At 47.0% G+C, this 18,001-nt stretch overlaps 1 protein-coding gene across 1 annotated transcript in view; it reads right to left on the bottom strand.

The window, feature by feature from the left end:
* The window catches only part of LOC306755942 (histidine N-acetyltransferase-like), a gene marked incomplete at both ends in the record, with an annotated part of 29,270 nt that extends 15,430 nt beyond the window's left edge, over positions 1 to 13,840 (bottom strand). The window contains 3 exons of the mRNA XM_079240532.1: positions 13,069 to 13,293; positions 13,565 to 13,684; positions 13,763 to 13,840. Coding sequence (XP_079096658.1) covers positions 13,069 to 13,293; positions 13,565 to 13,684; positions 13,763 to 13,840 — 423 coding nt within the window. The remainder of the gene's footprint in view (positions 1 to 13,068; positions 13,294 to 13,564; positions 13,685 to 13,762) is intronic.
* Positions 13,841 to 18,001: the final 4,161 nt, after the last annotated feature.

Genomic DNA, 18,001 nt, shown 5'->3' with positions numbered 1-18,001 from the left:
GAGACCAGGTGGAGGGCCGTCTTTCAGGATCCTAGAGACCAGGTGGAGGTCCGTCTTTCAGGACCCTAGAGACCAGGTGGAGGTCCGTCTTTCAGGATCCTAGAGACCAGGTGGAGGTCCGTCTTTCAGGATCCTAGAGACCAGGAGGAGGTCCGTCTTTCAGGATCCCAGAGACGAGGTGGAGGTCCGTCTTTCAGGACCCTAGAGACCAGGTGGAGGTCCGTCATTCAGGATCCTAGAGACCAGGTGGAGGTCCGTCTTTAAGGACCCTAGACCAGGTGGAGCTCCGTCTTTCAGGATCCTAGAGACCAGGGGGAGGTCCGTCTTTCAGGATCCTAGAGACCAGGTGGAGGTCCGTCTTTCAGGATCCTATAGACCAGGTGGAGGTCCGTCTTTCAGGATCCTAGAGACCAGGTGGAGGTCCGTCTTTCAGGATCCTAGAGACAAGGAGGAGGTCCGTCTTTCAGGATCCTAGAGACCAGGTGGAGGTCCGTATTTCAGGACCCTAGAGACCAGGTGGAGGTCCGTCGTTCAGGATCCTAGAGACCAGGTGGAGGTCCGTCTTTCAGGACCCTAGAGACCAGGTGGAGCTCCGTCTTTCAGGACCCTAGAGACCAGGTGGAGGTCCGTCTTTCAGGATCCTAGAGACCAGGTGGAGGTCCGTCTTCCAGGATCCTATAGACCAGGTGGAGGTCCGTCTTTCAGGATCCTAGAGACCAGGTGGAGGTCCGTCTTTCAGGATCCTAGAGACCAGGTGGAGGTCCGTCTTTCAGGATCCTATAGACCAGGTGGAGGTCCGTCTTTCAGGATCCTAGAGACCAGGTGGAGGTCCGTCTTTCAGGATCCTAGAGACCAGGTGGAGGTCCGTCGTTCAGGACCCTAGAGACCAGGTGGAGGTCCGTCTTTCAGGATCCTATAGACCAGGTGGAGGTCCGTCTTTCAGGATCCTAGAGACCAGGTGGAGGTCCGTCTTTCAGGATCCTAGAGACCAGGTGGAGGTCCGTCTTTCAGGATCCTATAGACCAGGTGGAGGTCCGTCTTTCAGGATCCTAGAGACCAGGTGGAGGTCCGTCTTTCAGGATCCTAGAGACCAGGTGGAGGTCCGTCTTTCAGGACCCTAGAGACCAGGTGGAGGTCCGTCTTTCAGGATCCTAGAGACCAGGTGGAGGTCCGTCTTTCAGGATCCTAGAGACCAGGTGGAGGTCCGTCTTTCAGGATCCTAGAGACCAGGTGGAGGTCTGTCTTTCAGGATCCCAGAGACCAGTTGGAGGTCCGTCTTTCAGGACCCTAGAGACCAGGTGGAGCTCCGTCGTTCAGGATCCTAGAGACCAGGTGGAGGTCCGTCTTTCAGGATCCTAGAGAACAGGTGGAGGTCCGTCTTTCAGGATCCTAGAGACCAGGTGGAGCTCCGTCGTTCAGGATCCTAGAGACCAGGTGGAGGTCCGTCTTTCAGGATCCTAGAGACCAGGTGGAGGTCCGTCTTTCAGGATCCTAGAAACCAGGTGGAGGTCCGTATTTCAGGACCCTAGAGACCAGGTGGAGGTCCGTCGTTCAGGATCCTAGAGACCAGGTGGAGGTCCGTCGTTCAGGATCCTAGAGACCAGGTGGAGGTCCGTCTTTCAGGACCCTAGAGACCAGGTGGAGCTCCGTCTTTCAGGATCCTAGAGACCAGGTGGAGGTCCGTCTTTCAGGATCCTAGAGACCAGGGGGAGGTCCGTCTTTCAGGATCCTAGAGACCAGGTGGAGGTCCGTCTTTCAGGATCCTATAGACCAGGTGGAGGTCCGTCTTTCAGGATCCTAGAGACCAGGTGGAGGTCCGTCTTTCAGGATCCTAGAGACTAGGAGGAGGTCCGTCTTTCAGGATCCTAGAGACCAGGTGGAGGTCCGTATTTCAGGACCCTAGAGACCAGGTGGAGGTCCGTCGTTCAGGATCCTAGAGACCAGGTGGAGGTCCGTCTTTCAGGACCCTAGAGACCAGGTGGAGCTCCGTCTTTCAGGACCCTAGAGACCAGGTGGAGGTCCGTCTTTCAGGATCCTAGAGACCAGGTGGAGGTCCGTCTTCCAGGACCCTAGAGACCAGGTGGAGGTCCGTCTTTCAGGATACTAGAGACCAGGTGGAGGTCCGTCTTTCAGGATCCTATAGACCAGGTGGAGGTCCGTCTTTCAGGATCCTAGAGACCAGGTGGAGGTCCGTCTTTCAGGATCCTAGAGACCAGGTGGAGGTCCGTCTTTCAGGATCCTAGAGACCAGGTGGTGGTCCGTCTTTCAGGATCCTATAGACCAGGTGGAGGTCCGTCTTTCAGGATCCTAGAGACCAGGTGGAGGTCCGTCTTTCAGGATCCTAGAGACCAGGTGGAGGTCCGTCTTTCAGGACCCTAGAGACCAGGTGGAGGTCCGTCTTTCAGGATCCTAGAGACCAGGTGGAGGTCCGTCTTTCAGGATCCTAGAGACCAGGTGGAGGTCCGTCTTTCAGGATCCTAGAGACCAGGTGGAGGTCCGTCTTTCAGAATCCCAGAGACCAGGTGGAGGTCCGTCTTTCAGGACCCTAGAGACCAGGTGGAGGTCCGTCTTTCAGGACCCTAGAAACCAGGTGGAGGTCCGTCTTTCAGGATCCTAGAGACCAGGTGGAGGTCCGTCTTTCAGGATCCTAGAGACCAGGTGGAGGTCCGTCTTTCAGGATCCTAGAGACCAGGTGGAGGTCCGTCTTTCAGGATCCTAGAGACCAGGTGGAGGTCCGTCTTTCAGGATCCTAGAAACCAGGTGGAGGTCCGTCTTTCAGGATCCTAGAGACCAGGTGGAGGTCCGTCTTTCAGGACCCTAGAGACCAGGTGGAGGTCCGTCTTTCAGGATCCTAGAGACCAGGTGGAGGTCCGTCTTTCAGGATCCTAGAGACCAGGTGGAGGTCCGTCTTTCAGGATCCTAGAGACCAGGTGGAGGTCCGTCGTTCAGGATCCTAGAGACCAGGTGGAGGTCCGTCTTTCAGGATCCTAGAGACCAGGTGGAGGTCCGTCTTTCAGGATCCTAGAGACCAGGTGGAGGTCCGTCTTTCAGGATCCAAGAGACCAGGTGGAGGTCCGTCTTTCAGGATCCTAGAGACCAGGTGGAGGTCCGTCTTTCAGGATCCCAGAGACCAGGTGGAGGTCCGTCTTTCAGGACCCTAGAGACCAGGTGGAGCTCCGTCGTTCAGGATCCTAGAGACCAGGTGGAGGTCCGTCTTTCACGATCCTAGAGACCAGGCGGAGGTCCGTCTTTCAGGATCCTAGAGACCAGGTGGAGGTCCGTCTTTCAGGATCCTAGAGACCAGGTGGAGGTCTGTCTTTCAAGATCCCAGAGACCAGGTGGAGGTCCGTCTTTCAGGACCCTAGAGACCAGGTGGAGCTCCGTCGTTCAGGATCCTAGAGACCAGGTGGAGGTCCGTCTTTCAGGATCCTAGAGACCAGGTGGAGGTCCGTCTTTCAGGATCCTAGAGACCAGGTGGAGGTCCGTCTTTCAGGATCCTAGAGACCAGGTGGAGGTCCGTCTTTCAGGATCCTAGAGACCAGGTGGAGGTCCGTCTTTCAGGACCCTAGAGACCAGGTGGAGGTCCGTCTTTCAGGATCCTAGAGACCAGGTGGAGGTCCGTCTTTCAGGATCCTAGAGACCAGGTGGAGGTCCGTCTTTAAGGACCCTAGAGACCAGGTGGAGGTCCGTCTTTCAGGATCCTAGAAACCAGGTGGAGGTCCGTCTTTCAGGATCCTAGAGACCAGGAGGAGGTCCGTCTTTCAGGATCCTAGAGACCAGGTGGAGGTCCGTCTTTCAGCATCCCAGAGACCAGGTGGAGGTCCGTCTTTCAGGATCCTAGAGACCAGGTGGAGGTCCGTCTTTCAGCATCCCAGAGACCAGGTGGAGGTCCGTCTTTCAGCATCCCAGAGACCAGGTGGAGGTCCGTCTTTCAGGATCCTAGAGACCAGGTGGAGGTCCGTCTTTCAGAATCCAAGAGACCAGGTGGAGGTCCGTCTTTCAGGATCCCAGAGACCAGGTGGAGGTCCGTCTTTCAGGATCCTAGAGACGAGGTGGAGGTCCGTCTTCTAGGATCCTAGAGACCAGGTGGAGGTCCGTCTTTCAGGATCCTAGAGACCAGGTGGAGGTCCGTCTTTCAGGATCCTAGAGACCAGGTGGAGGTCCGTCTTTCAGGATCCTAGAGACCAGGTGGAGGTCCGTCTTTCAGGATCCTATAGACCAGGTGGAGGTCCGTATTTCAGGACCCTAGAGACCAGGTGGAGGTCCGTCGTTCAGGATCCTAGAGACCAGGTGGAGGTCCGTCTTTCAGGACCCTAGAGACCAGGTGGAGGTCCGTCTTTCAGGACCCTAGAGACCAGGTGGAGGTCCGTCTTTCAGGATCCCAGAGACCAGGTGGAGGTCCGTCTTCCAGGACCCTAGAGACCAGGTGGAGGTCCGTCTTTCAGGATCCTAGAGACCAGGTGGAGGTCCGTCTTTCAGGATCCTAGAGACCAGGTGGAGGTCCGTCTTTCAGGATCCTAGAGACCAGGTGGAGGTCCGTCTTTCAGGATCCTAGAGACCAGGTGGAGGTCCGTCTTTTAGGATCCTAGAGACCAGGTGGAGGTCCGTCTTTCAGGATCCTATAGACCAGGTGGAGGTCCGTCTTTCAGGATCCTAGAGACCAGGTGGAGGTCCGTCTTTCAGGATCCCAGAGACCAGGTGGAGGTCCGTCTTTCAGGACCCTAGAGACCAGGTGGAGGTCCGTCGTTCAGGATCCTAGAGACCAGGTGGAGGTCCGTCTTTCAGGATCCTAGAGACCAGGTGGAGGTCCGTCTTTCAGGATCCTAGAGACCAGGTGGAGGTCCGTCTTTCAGGATCCTAGAGACCAGGTGGGGGTCCGTCTTTCAGGATCCTAGAGACCAGGTGGAGGTCCGTCTTTCAGGATCCTAGAGACCAGGTGGAGGTCTGTCTTTCAGGATCCCAGAGACCAGGTGGAGGTACGTCTTTCAGGATCCTAGAGACCAGGTGGAGGTCCGTCTTCCAGGACCCTAGAGACCAGGTGGAGGTCCGTCTTTCAGGATCCTAGAGACCAGGTGGATGTCCGTCTTTCAGGATCCTAGAGACCAGGTGGAGGTCCGTCTTTCAGGATCCTAGAGACCAGGTGGAGGTCCGTCTTTCAGGATCCTAGAGACCAGGTGGAGGTCCGTCTTTAAGGACCCTAGAGACCAGGTGGAGGTCCGTCTTTCAGGATCCTAGAAACCAGGTGGAGGTCCGTCTTTCAGGATCCTAGAGACCAGGAGGAGGTCCGTCTTTCAGGATCCTAGAGACCAGGTGGAGGTCCGTCTTTCAGGATCCTAGAAACCAGGTGGAGGTCCGTCTTTCAGGATCCTAGAGACCAGGAGGAGGTCCGTCTTTCAGGATCCTAGAGACCAGGTGGAGGTCCGTCTTTCAGCATCCCAGAGACCAGGTGGAGGTCCGTCTTTCAGGATCCTAGAGACCAGGTGGAGGTCCGTCTTTCAGGATCCTAGAGACCAGGTGGAGGTCCGTCTTTCAGAATCCAAGAGACCAGGTGGAGGTCCGTCTTTCAGGATCCCAGAGACCAGGTGGAGGTCCGTCTTTCAGGATCCTAGAGACCAGGTGGAGGTCCGTCCTTCAGGATCCTAGAGACCAGGTGGAGGTCCGTCTTTCAGGATCCTAGAGACCAGGTGGAGGTCCGTCTTTCAGGATCCTAGAGACCAGGTGGAGGTCCGTCTTTCAGGAGCCTAGAGACCAGGTGGAGGTCCGTCTTCCAGGATCCGAGAGACCAGGTGGAGGTCCGTCTTTCAGGATCCTAGAGACCAGGTGGAGGTCCGTCTTTCAGAATCCAAGAGACCAGGTGGAGGTCTGTCTTTCAGGATCCCAGAGACCAGGTGGAGGTCCGTCGTTCAGGATCCCAGAGACCAGGTGGAGGTCCGTCTTTCAGGATCCCAGAGACCAGGTGGAGGTCCGTCTTTCAGGATCCCAGAGACCAGGTGGAGGTCCGTCTTTCAGGATCCCAGAGACCAGGTGGAGGTCCGTCTTTCAGGATCCTATAGACCAGGTGGAGGTCCGTCTTTCAGGATCCTAGAGACCAGGTGGAGGTCCGTCTTTCAGGATCCTAGAGACCAGGTGGAGGTCCGTCTTTCAGGATCCTAGAGACCAGGTGGAGGTCCGTCTTTCAGGATCCTAGAGACCAGGTGGAGGTCCGTCTTTCAGGATCCTAGAGACCATCCTGAGACCAGGTGGAGGTCCGTCTTTCAGGATCCTAGAGACCAGGTGGAGGTCCGTCTTTCAGGATCCTAGAGACCAGGTGGAGGTCCGTCTTTCAGGATCCTAGAGACCAGGTGGAGGTCCGTCTTTCAGGATCCTAGAGACCAGGTGGAGGTCCGTCTTTCAGGATCCTATAGACCAGGTGGAGGTCCGTCTTTCAGGATCCTAGAGACCAGGTGGAGGTCCGTCTTTCAGGATCCTAGAGACCAGGTGGAGCTCCGTCTTTCAGGATCCTAGAGACCAGGTGGAGGTCCGTCTTTCAGGATCCTATAGACCAGGTGGAGGTCCGTCTTCCAGGATCCTAGAGACCAGGTGGAGGTCCGTCTTTCAGGATCCTAGAGACCAGGTGGAGGTCCGTCTTTCAGAATCCAAGAGACCAGGTGGAGGTCCGTCTTTCAGGATCCTAGAGACCAGGTGGAGGTCCGTCTTCTAGGATCCTAGAGACCAGGTGGAGGTCCGTCTTTCAGGATCCTAGAGACCAGGTGGAGGTCCGTCTTTCAGGATCCTAGAGACCAGGTGGAGGTCCGTCTTTCAGGATCCTAGAGACCAGGAGGAGGTCCGTCTTTCAGGATCCTAGAGACCAGGTGGAGGTCCGTCTTTCAGGACCCTAGAGACCAGGTGGAGGTCCGTCGTTCAGGATCCTAGAGACCAGGTGGAGGTCCGTCTTTCAGGACCCTTGAGACCAGGTGGAGGTCCGTCTTTCAGGACCCTAGAGACCAGGTGGAGGTCCGTCTTTCAGGATCCTAGAGACCAGGTGGAGGTCCGTCTTTCAGGATCCTAGAGACCAGGTGGAGGTCCGTCTTTCAGGATCCTAGAGACCAGGTGGAGGTCCGTCTTTCAGGAGCCTAGAGACCAGGTGGAGGTCCGTCTTCCAGGATCCGAGAGACCAGGTGGAGGTCCGTCTTTCAGGATCCTAGAGACCAGGTGGAGGTCCGTCTTTCAGAATCCAAGAGACCAGGTGGAGGTCTGTCTTTCAGGATCCCAGAGACCAGGTGGAGGTCCGTCGTTCAGGATCCCAGAGACCAGGTGGAGGTCCGTCTTTCAGGATCCCAGAGACCAGGTGGAGGTCCGTCTTTCAGGATCCCAGAGACCAGGTGGAGGTCCGTCTTTCAGGATCCCAGAGACCAGGTGGAGGTCCGTCTTTCAGGATCCTATAGACCAGGTGGAGGTCCGTCTTTCAGGATCCTAGAGACCAGGTGGAGGTCCGTCTTTCAGGATCCTAGAGACCAGGTGGAGGTCCGTCTTTCAGGATCCTAGAGACCAGGTGGAGGTCCGTCTTTCAGGATCCTAGAGACCAGGTGGAGGTCCGTCTTTCAGGATCCTAGAGACCATCCTGAGACCAGGTGGAGGTCCGTCTTTCAGGATCCTAGAGACCAGGTGGAGGTCCGTCTTTCAGGATCCTAGAGACCAGGTGGAGGTCCGTCTTTCAGGATCCTAGAGACCAGGTGGAGGTCCGTCTTTCAGGATCCTAGAGACCAGGTGGAGGTCCGTCTTTCAGGATCCTAGAGACCAGGTGGAGGTCCGTCTTTCAGGATCCTAGAGACCAGGTGGAGGTCCGTCTTTCAGGATCCTAGAGACCAGGTGGAGGTCCGTCTTTCAGGATCCTAGAGACCAGGTGGAGGTCCGTCTTTCAGGATCCTAGAGACCATCCTGAGACCAGGTGGAGGTCCGTCTTTCAGGATCCTGGAGACCAGGTGGAGGTCCGTCTTTCAGGATCCTAGAGACCGGTTGGAGGTCCGTCTTTCAGGATCCTAGAGACCAGGTGGAGGTCCGTCTTTCAGGATCCTAGAGACCAGGTGGAGGTCCGTCTTTCAGGATCCTATAGACCAGGTGGAGGTCCGTCTTTCAGGATCCTAGAGACCAGGTGGAGGTCCGTCTTTCAGGATCCTAGAGACCAGGTGGAGGTCCGTCTTTCAGGATCCTAGAGACCAGGTGGAGGTCCGTCTTTCAGGATCCTAGAGACCATCCTGAGACCAGGTGGAGGTCCGTCTTTCAGGATCCTGGAGACCAGGTGGAGGTCCGTCTTTCAGGATCCTAGAGACCAGGTGGAGGTCCGTCTTTCAGGATCCTAGAGACCAGGTGGAGGTCCGTCTTCCAGGATCCCAGAGACCAGGTGGAGGTCCGTCTTTCAGGATCCCAGAGACCAGGTGGAGGTCCGTCTTTCAGGATCCTAGAGACCAGGTGGAGGTCCGTCTTTCAGGATCCTAGAGACCAGGTGGAGGTCCGTCTTTCAGGATCCTAGAGACCAGGTGGAGGTCCGTCTTTCAGGATCCTGGAGACCAGGTGGAGGTCCGTCTTTCAGGATCCCAGAGACCAGGTGGAGGTCCGTCTTTCAGGATCCTAGAGACCAGGTGGAGGTCCGTCTTCCTAAAGGCTCTGGAAGGAGGTGAAGTACGTCCACCGTCCTCCACAACATCTGCATGAGCAGCGGTGACCTTCTGGAGCCAGATGATGATGATGATGAAGATGTCAGGAGGGCAGCTGGGGAACAACCAGCAGGAGAACCAGCAGCATCTCCAGGAACCGTCTGTGAGGCTGATGAGAGGCAGAGGATGGTAATGATGTGTTACTCCCCAGATCATGACTGCATTTATATCTGAACAATAAATAATTTGGCGAATGGGAAACAAATTGTGTGTCTCTATATGATGAAGATCTACAACGAACTTCTCTTTACATTTTTCTAATATAATTAAATATTTGGTAATGATTAATTTATTACCATACACAAACACACGAAACATTCAGTAAATATTACATGACACCAACTACAACGTAAACTAAACACACACACACACACACACACACACACACACACACACACACACACACTCGATGGATTTTCAATCAGGGACAGACGAGGTGGAGCCATGCAGAAGAAAGTTACACACTTTGCATTCTAATAATCAAACCAACTAAATTCACTACTATGTTTATTTTATATCTATATTTTCTCGTTCAGTCTCAGCAGTTCAGATCTGACGATACGATGCAGATTTATGGCATCAGTGGTAACCATAGTAACGGACCGCGCTCTAAAAACTGGCGCTATATCAGTATTAATAGTTTACGTTATAAACACCACAATGTTTCATCTGGACGTTCAGCAAGGATGAATGAACATACAGAACCTATAACATTCATCATTTATAACACATATAACCTGTATACGTCCACTACAGCGGATAAAAACTGCTAACAGTGTGCTAACCTACGGTGCTAACTACCGAGTCTGACAAATGGTCAGATCCATAACTGTCGTCAGGGATAGATTAGCAGGCTGCAGTATACATCACCATCATAACGGAATAATTAAATACTTACATTTATACAAATGAATCCCCGCCTGGACCGGCGTTAAACTCCGCCATTATTTACCTGGTAAACTGATGGAAAGTCCATCCTCTTCCTCTACGTCAGCAAAATGGCGTCGATTTAGTGCGCGAAGTGTCCATCGTTCCACACTGCATTTATGGGCGGGTTTAGGGCAGCATCCGGGTACTTTCAGTGCACTGAGTTTTTGGCACAAAAGTCAGTGTAAACGCACTACACACTGAAACATAGTGCGCCAAGTAGTGTTAGTGCGCTGATTGAGACACAGCCACAGTGTCGCTAATGCTAGCTGGGCTGCCATATAATACCATCTTAAATTTGGAAGTTGAAGCCCTCCTCTGTCATAGGGTAGGTATAATAATTTATACCGAAGTCTTGCTTTCCTATTGTTCCAAATAAATTGACTAAATAACTTATTTAAATTATCAAAAAATGACATTGGTAATGCCAAGGGGAGAGTCTGAAAATAAAACAAAAGTTTTGGCAAAATTGACATTTTTATCACATGTATTCGTCCTATCATTGATATGGGTAGATTTGACCACCTGTTCAACATTTCTGTAACCTCGTTTACTAAGGGGTTATAATTTGTAGAAATAATTTTATTTAAATCTGGCGTAATTTCAATGCCTAAATATTTAAAACCATTTATAGCAATTGTAAATTCTGTGTGTACAGGGGGTTCCTTTTTTCTTCCTCATTCAAAAACATGAGTACTGATTTTGTATTGTTATTTTATAGCCTGAAATCTTTCCAAATTCTTCAAGTAAACTCACCAAATTGGGAATAGTGTTCTTTAAATCTATCAAAAACAGAAAGATTTTGTTTGCAAACAAAGAGATAAGATGACTCAGATCTCCAATCTTGATGCCTGATATTCCTCCGTGAGTTCTCACTGCTATGGCCAATGGTTCCAAAGCTAAAGTGAAAAGTAACAGGGATAAAGGACGTCCTTGTCTAGTTGAACGTTGCAGATTAATGGGTTCTGAAATATTATTATTAGTTAATATTTTTCCAGTGGGATTTGTGTAGAGCAACCTAATCCACTTAATAAATGACTCTCCTAACTGTACCTTGGAAGCAATTTAAACAGATAGTCCCACTCCATTCTGTCAAAAGCTTGACAGGCATCTACTGCCAGCATTGCAGTGTCTTTGGATTCATGTTTTTCATATAGAATATTTAGTACACATCTGATATTATGGTAGCCTTGTCTCATTTTGATAAAACCTTGTTGATCATCAATTATCAACTTTGGCATGTATTATTCTTATCTTTTTGAAAGTATCTTACATAAAATTTTCATATCACATCCCATTACACTTGTTGTAACACCCACAAAACTGATCCCCCTATATGATGAACATTCTGTAGATTGTTTGGTTTTAAAATGAATGTTATAGTGGCTAGTCTTAATGAGTCCCGGAGTTTAGCTATATCAAAGGAATCTCTAAACATATTAAGGAGTGGTTGTCCGGCAGTCCATCTGGTCCAGGAGCTTTACCACTATTCATTTCTCCTATAGCTTCTATTAATTCTTTGGTTGTAAGAAGGCTGTCAAGAAGTACCTTGTCATCGTCTGAGAGTGTTCGAATTGGTAACTTATTTAATAAATTCTGGACTTCCTCATTTGGACTACATTCTGATTGGTATAATAATTTATAAAACTCTTGAAAGCTTTCATTGATCTCAACTGGATCATTAGGAATTTTATCTCCAGTTGACTTTATACTAAGTATTGCTCTTCCAGCCTGTTGTTTTTTTAATTCTCTAAGCCAATAGTTTGCCTGCTTTTTCTCCCTGGTCATAAAACATTTGTTTTGTCCACATTAGACTTTTAGCTACTTTGTCAGTTGTTAGTTTATTATATCACTGCATTCAGAAAGTTCATTTTCTAGCAATTTAATTTGACTATCTAATTGGATAATTTCTTGATTATGTTTTTTATTTTTGGTACTGGTGTAACTAATAATCTCTCCTCTAATATATGCTTTGAAAACTTCCCAACTGATACAAGCCGATGTTTCGTTCATATTAAGCTCAAAAGAATCATCAATACATTTTTCAACAAAATTAACAAAAGTCTTTTAACATAAAGGTTTGCAGTTTCCATCTTTTTGAATATCCATTTCCCTTACCAAATTGTATTTTCATAGAGACCAGTGCATGATCACTTAAGACAATGCTGTTCTACTAACATTTTTCCACATGAGATTGCAATTCGATTGATATTAAAAAGTAATCAATACGAGGCTGTTTTCGAGATGCTTTAGAAACATGAATACTGCCTGTTTGGATTAAAAACCCTCCAAATCTCTTTTGATCTAAGATCCCGAATATAGTTATTACGTAGTTTTATGGTTTTGACGTGTGTTATCTTTTTGAGAAGACCTATCTAGTGTTGGATCCAAGGTCCAGTTGAAATCTCCACCTATAAAATTCTGTCCCTCTAGATTGGAAATATCTAAGAATAATTTTTTTTAAAAAGATGGTGAGTCTTCATTGGGACCGTAAACATTAATGAAATTGATTTTCTGTGACAGGACATTTCCTTGTATCATAATATATCTCCCACCTGTATCTACTATAAGCTTTGATTTTTGAAATGGTATTGATTTGCGTATTAAGATAATAACCCCTCTTGCATGACTCGTAAATGGAGCGTGGAAAACCTGGCCTGGCCATCTTTTAGTCAACATTTTGTTAGGAGTGATATTTTGGAGTAAATAAGCAGCCACCATGAACACCACCCTGCCCCCTCCCCACTGATGAATTTCATCTTCTATTTACCGTGCACGTGGAGAGGACGTTGCTAGTAGCTGTTCGCCGCTTCTCTGTATATTCTGCTGTACACTACAGTACATCACCACAGTAAAAACTAGATTGAACTGGTACTTTGCAGTACTCTGCCAGCTGTAAAGTATCCGGTATTAACCCGCAAGGACCAGTCCATTCTGAACTTCTTTTGTCTTCTGATGAGAACGGCAGCTGAAACTTCTTCTACAAAACACAAAATGTCTTCTGTCTCCATCTTCTCTCATTGAGGAGTCTCGTTGGATGAGATTTTACCAGAATTATGGCTTAAGCACTAAACACCATTAAATGGCATCAACTGCAAATCATAGTTCAACTTGTCAAAATTTTAGAAATATCACTTATATTGAGGAAAACACGGTGATGGAAACTCGGCTTGTGACACCATGTAGATCAGCTTTTAAGGTTTCTGGAGCTGAACTCACATCTGAACTGTGGGAATACAAGGTCTTTCTGAACATTAGACATTTGGTCTGTTTGGCCTCTTTGTGGAACTGGACTGACTGAAGGGAGAACTTCTGTAGGGACCAAAAAGGGACGAATGAGACTGGAAGGGTCATTGATTCAAAGTGGATAAAAGAGGCAGAATCCAGACATGTCATGGTGATAGACAGATGGAGACAATTCCTCAGTGTCTGGCTGACTGTAACGCACCTCTTTAGCAACGAGTCTGTATTTGGCTAGCGTTTGTGGTGAAGGCTGGTCTCCTCGGCTCAACCTGGCAATGCAGGCTTCTGGGTGATGGCGGCGGACGTAATCGCTGACGTGCCTCTGGAGGGCGCCAGCGATGCCACTGCCTCTCAGATCAGGAGCCACTCTGCGACCCTGAAACACGACGGACTGACCGTCGTCCACCAGCAGGGCGGACTCCAGACCCACCTGCAGGCGGAAACAGATACATTGACTCCAGTCTTTCGATTAGTTTAAATTGAAAGGCCCCAAGTGAAACCCATATGAGCAAACACAAGAGAGGTCACCATGGAAACTGCAGACAAACCCATGTGAGACCCTTACCTGCAGCCCAAATTTAACCCTTATGGGCCCCAACCAGACACGCTGGCCGGGATATGGGTCCACACGTCAGGATTATGTCAGGGATTTTACACGAGACTAAAGGAAGAAGATGCCATAAAACTGTCAGCAAACCTACCACTCTGTTCTTCATCCTGGCAATAAAGACGACTCGTCCAGGCTCCTGTAGCCAGCGGTGATAGAAAGCAGACATGTAGTCCAGCCCGTTGTAGTCATCAGAGGTGCAGAGCTTCAGGACCTGCATCATAAAACACACATTTTTTTCTAAGTCATGATGCTGCAACTTTCTGACACAACAAGACTAAACAGTTTTCACAGTGATCTCTGGTGGTGAAACCTGCTGAAAGTCCTGGTCCTCCGCCAGGCTGAACTCCAGATCACAGTCTGCAGACATCCAGATGCTGGTCTGGTTCTGGTTTACAGCTGATGCAGGAGATCTTTTAGAGAGTTTTGATGGTCTCCAGAACACTCTGGCTCTTTCTACGGCTTCCTGCTGGAGCGTTTCTGATCCTGGCGACACAAAGGAAGCTGGACTGCAGGTGCGTGGATATAAAAAAGGGATATGAGGGCTGTGTTCAAGATCCACAACGCTTCTGCTGTCCGAGGTTTTATTCATGTAAATGTGAATAATTTAATATGACATTCTCACATTTTACTAACAAAAGCTAGTTTTTCAGATTCTTTACCTTTTATGTTGTCGTCCTGTCAGAAATCCAGTTTTAACTCTGTTCAGAGGAAACATTTCCTTGTGAGATGAAAACTTTGTTTTGATCTCTGATGACATGGAAAAGCTCAAAAACAAACAAATAATATTCTAGTAGGTGGTAAACTTGATAATATTCTCATTAGAAACCAAACTGAGGCTAAAAACAAATACTGACTTTATTCTGCAGGTGACTGTGAATGCACCTCTGTGCTGGGTTTCCATTGGCTCCCTGCATCCAATCAGATTAAACTGCAACCTGCAGTAGCTAAACGGCAACACCTGCTGTTGAGGTTTGACACCACAGCTGGAAATAAAGCAGGAAAAAAACATAGCAAAGATTCCAACAGGTTGGAACCAATCAAACAGGATGTCTCACAGTTTCTGAAGAACCCTAAAGCCCTTTATTTTTTTCCTTGTTTAAGCCTGCTTTTGTTTTTGTGTTTTTGCTGAGAGTTTTTATTAAACGTCTGTTTCTCTGCATCCTGTTTGCCTCTTGAGCCTGCAGTTGGGTCCATACCTCCACCGCCTCTGACAGAATCTCATGAGAAACCAGGTTTGTCTGCACTGTTCAGATTTAATCTTCGGATTTAAGAATCTCTGTTAATTTGTGTTGATGAGTGATGATTCAATAACATAAATATGAACTTTTTTTTTCTTAAAACACAGATGTAGAAGCAAAGATAGAAAGTTTCAGGTTAAACACAGATTTTTATTTCTGTTTAACAGAACATTTTACAGTTCTACGGTTTCTAAAAGAAACATTAAATGTGAGACAAACTTCTTGTAACTAACAGCTGTCCCGGTCGTCCAGCGGAAAGGATGTTTCCGTCTGAAAACTGATGTCATTTGTTTTAGACATATTTTTAGTAGAAATATAGAACAACACTGGCAACATCACCGCATGTGTGTGTATAATGTGTGTATGACGTGTGTATGATGTGTGTATGATCTTTGTATGACGTGTTTCTGACGTGTGTATGACGTTTGTATGACATGTGAATGATGTTTGTATGACGTGTATGAAATGTTTATGATGTGTAAATGTGTGTATGATGTTTGTATGACGTGTGTATGACGTCTGTATGACATGTAAATGTCTGTATGATCTTTGTATGAAGTGTATGACATGTGTATGAAGTGTGTAAATGTGTGTAAATGTGTGTATGATCTTTGTATGACGTGTGTCTGACGTGTGTCTGACGTGTGTCTGACGTGTATGATGTGTAAATGTGTGTATGATGTTTGTATGACGTGTGTATGATGTTTGTATGTCGTGTATGAAATGTGTATGATGTGTAAATGTGTGTATGATGTTTGTATGACGTGTGTATGACGTCTGTATGACATGTAAATGTCTGTATGATCTTTGTATGAAGTGTATGACGTGTGTATGAAGTGTGTAAATGTGTGTAAATGTGTGTATGATCTTTGTATGACGTGTGTCTGACGTGTATGATGTGTAAATGTGTGTATGATGTTCGTATGACGTGTGTATGACGTTTGTATGACGTTTGTATGACATCATTCACGTTTGTATGATGTGTTAATCTGCATATGACGTTTATATGTGTGTAAACGTGTGTGTCGTGTAAATGTGTGTATTTAGTTTGAATGACGTATGTATGACGTTTGTATGACCTGTGTATGATGTGTGCATGACGTATAATATGTGTATAACGTGTATATGACGTGTATGAAGTGTGAAAATGTGTATATGACGTGTGTATGACGTGTGTATGATGTGTGTATGATCTATGTATGACGTGTTTCTGACGTGTGTATGACGTTTGTATGACATGTGAATGATGTTTGTATGACGTGTATGAAATGTTTATGATGTGTAAATGTGTGTATGATGTTTGTATGACGTGTGTATGACGTCTGTATGACATGTAAATGTCTGTATGATCTTTGTATGAAGTGTATGACATGTGTATGAAGTGTGTAAATGTGTGTAAATGTGTGTATGATCTTTGTATGACGTGTGTCTGACGTGTGTCTGACGTGTGTCTGACGTGTATGATGTGTAAATGTGTGTATGATGTTTGTATGACGTGTGTATGATGTTTGTATGTCGTGTATGAAATGTGTATGATGTGTAAATGTGTGTATGATGTTTGTATGACGTGTGTATGACGTCTGTATGACATGTAAATGTCTGTATGATCTTTGTATGAAGTGTATGACGTGTGTATGAAGTGTGTAAATGTGTGTAAATGTGTGTATGATCTTTGTATGACGTGTGTCTGACGTGTATGATGCGTAAATGTGTGTATGATGTTCGTATGACGTGTGTATGACGTTTGTATGACGTTTGTATGACATCATTCACGTTTGTATGATGTGTTAATCTGCATATGACGTTTATATGTGTGTAAACGTGTGTGTCGTGTAAATGTGTGTATTTAGTTTGAATGACGTATGTATGACGTTTGTATGACCTGTGTATGATGTGTGCATGACGTATAATATGTGTATAACGTGTATATGACGTGTATGAAGTGTGAAAATGTGTATATGACGTGTGTATGACGTGTGTATGATGTGTAAACGTGTGTATGATGTGTGTATGAAGTGTGCAAATGTGTTTATGACGTTTGTATGATATGTGTATGACGTATGTATGACGTGTATATGACGTATAATGTGTGTATGATGTGTGTATAACGTGTGTATGACTTTTGTATGACGTGTGTATGATATATAAATGTGTGTATGACATGTGTATGACGTGTGGATGAAGTGTGTATGATGTGTAAATGTGTGTATGACGTGTGTATGACGTATGTATGACATGTGTATGACATGTATATGACGTGTAAATGTGTGTATGACGTGTGTATGACGTATGTATGACATGTGTATGACATGTATATGACGTGTAAATGTGTGTCTGACGTGTGTATGACGTGTATGATGTGTATGACGTGTATGACGTGTGTATGATGTGTGCAAGATGTGTGTATGACGTGTGTATGAAGTGTGAAAATGTATTTGACGTGTATGACGTTTGTATGGCGTGTTTATGATGTCTAAATGTGTGTATCGCATGTGTATGACGTGTGTATGAAGTGTGTATGACGTATAAATGTGTTTATGACGTTTGTATGTCATGTGTATGACGTGTGTATGATGTGTGTATGATGTGTGTATGATGTGTAAATGTCTGTAAATGTGTGTATGACTTTTGTATGATGTTTATATGACGTGTGTAGGACATGTGTAAATGTGTATATGACGTGTTTATAATGTGGATATGACGTGTGTATGACGTGTGTATGATATGTAAATGTCTATGACGTTTGTATGACGTGTGTATGACGTGTAAATGTGTGTATGACGTGTGTATGTCGTGTATGTCGTGTGCATGTTGTGTGTATGACGTGTGTATGAAGTGTGAAAATGTGTTTATGACGTGTGTATGATGTTTGTATGTTTGTACGACGTGTGTATTTTGTGTGTATGACGTATAATGTGTGTATGATGAGTGTGTGAAATGTGTATGATGTGTAACTGTGTGTATCATATGTGTATGACCTGTGTATGAAGTGTTTCTGACATGTATAAATGTGTGTATGATGTTTGTATGATGTGTGTACTACGTGTGTATGACGTGTATAATGTGTAAATGTGTGTATTACTTTTGTATGATGTGTGTATGACGTGTGTATGACGTGTGTATGACATATGTCTGACGTTTGTATGACATGTGTATGACGTATGTATGATGTGTATATGACGTGTGTATGACACGTGTATAACGTGTGTATGACGGTTGTATGACGTGTGTATGACGGTTGTATGACGTGTGTATGATGTGTATATGACGTGTGTATGACACGTGTATAA

The sequence above is a fragment of the Telmatherina bonti genome, assembly GCF_933228915.1.
Source record: "Telmatherina bonti genome assembly, chromosome: 5".
In the NCBI taxonomy this organism is placed as follows: Eukaryota; Metazoa; Chordata; class Actinopteri; order Atheriniformes; family Telmatherinidae; genus Telmatherina; species Telmatherina bonti.
This window is presented reverse-complemented; position numbering and strand designations above follow the sequence as displayed.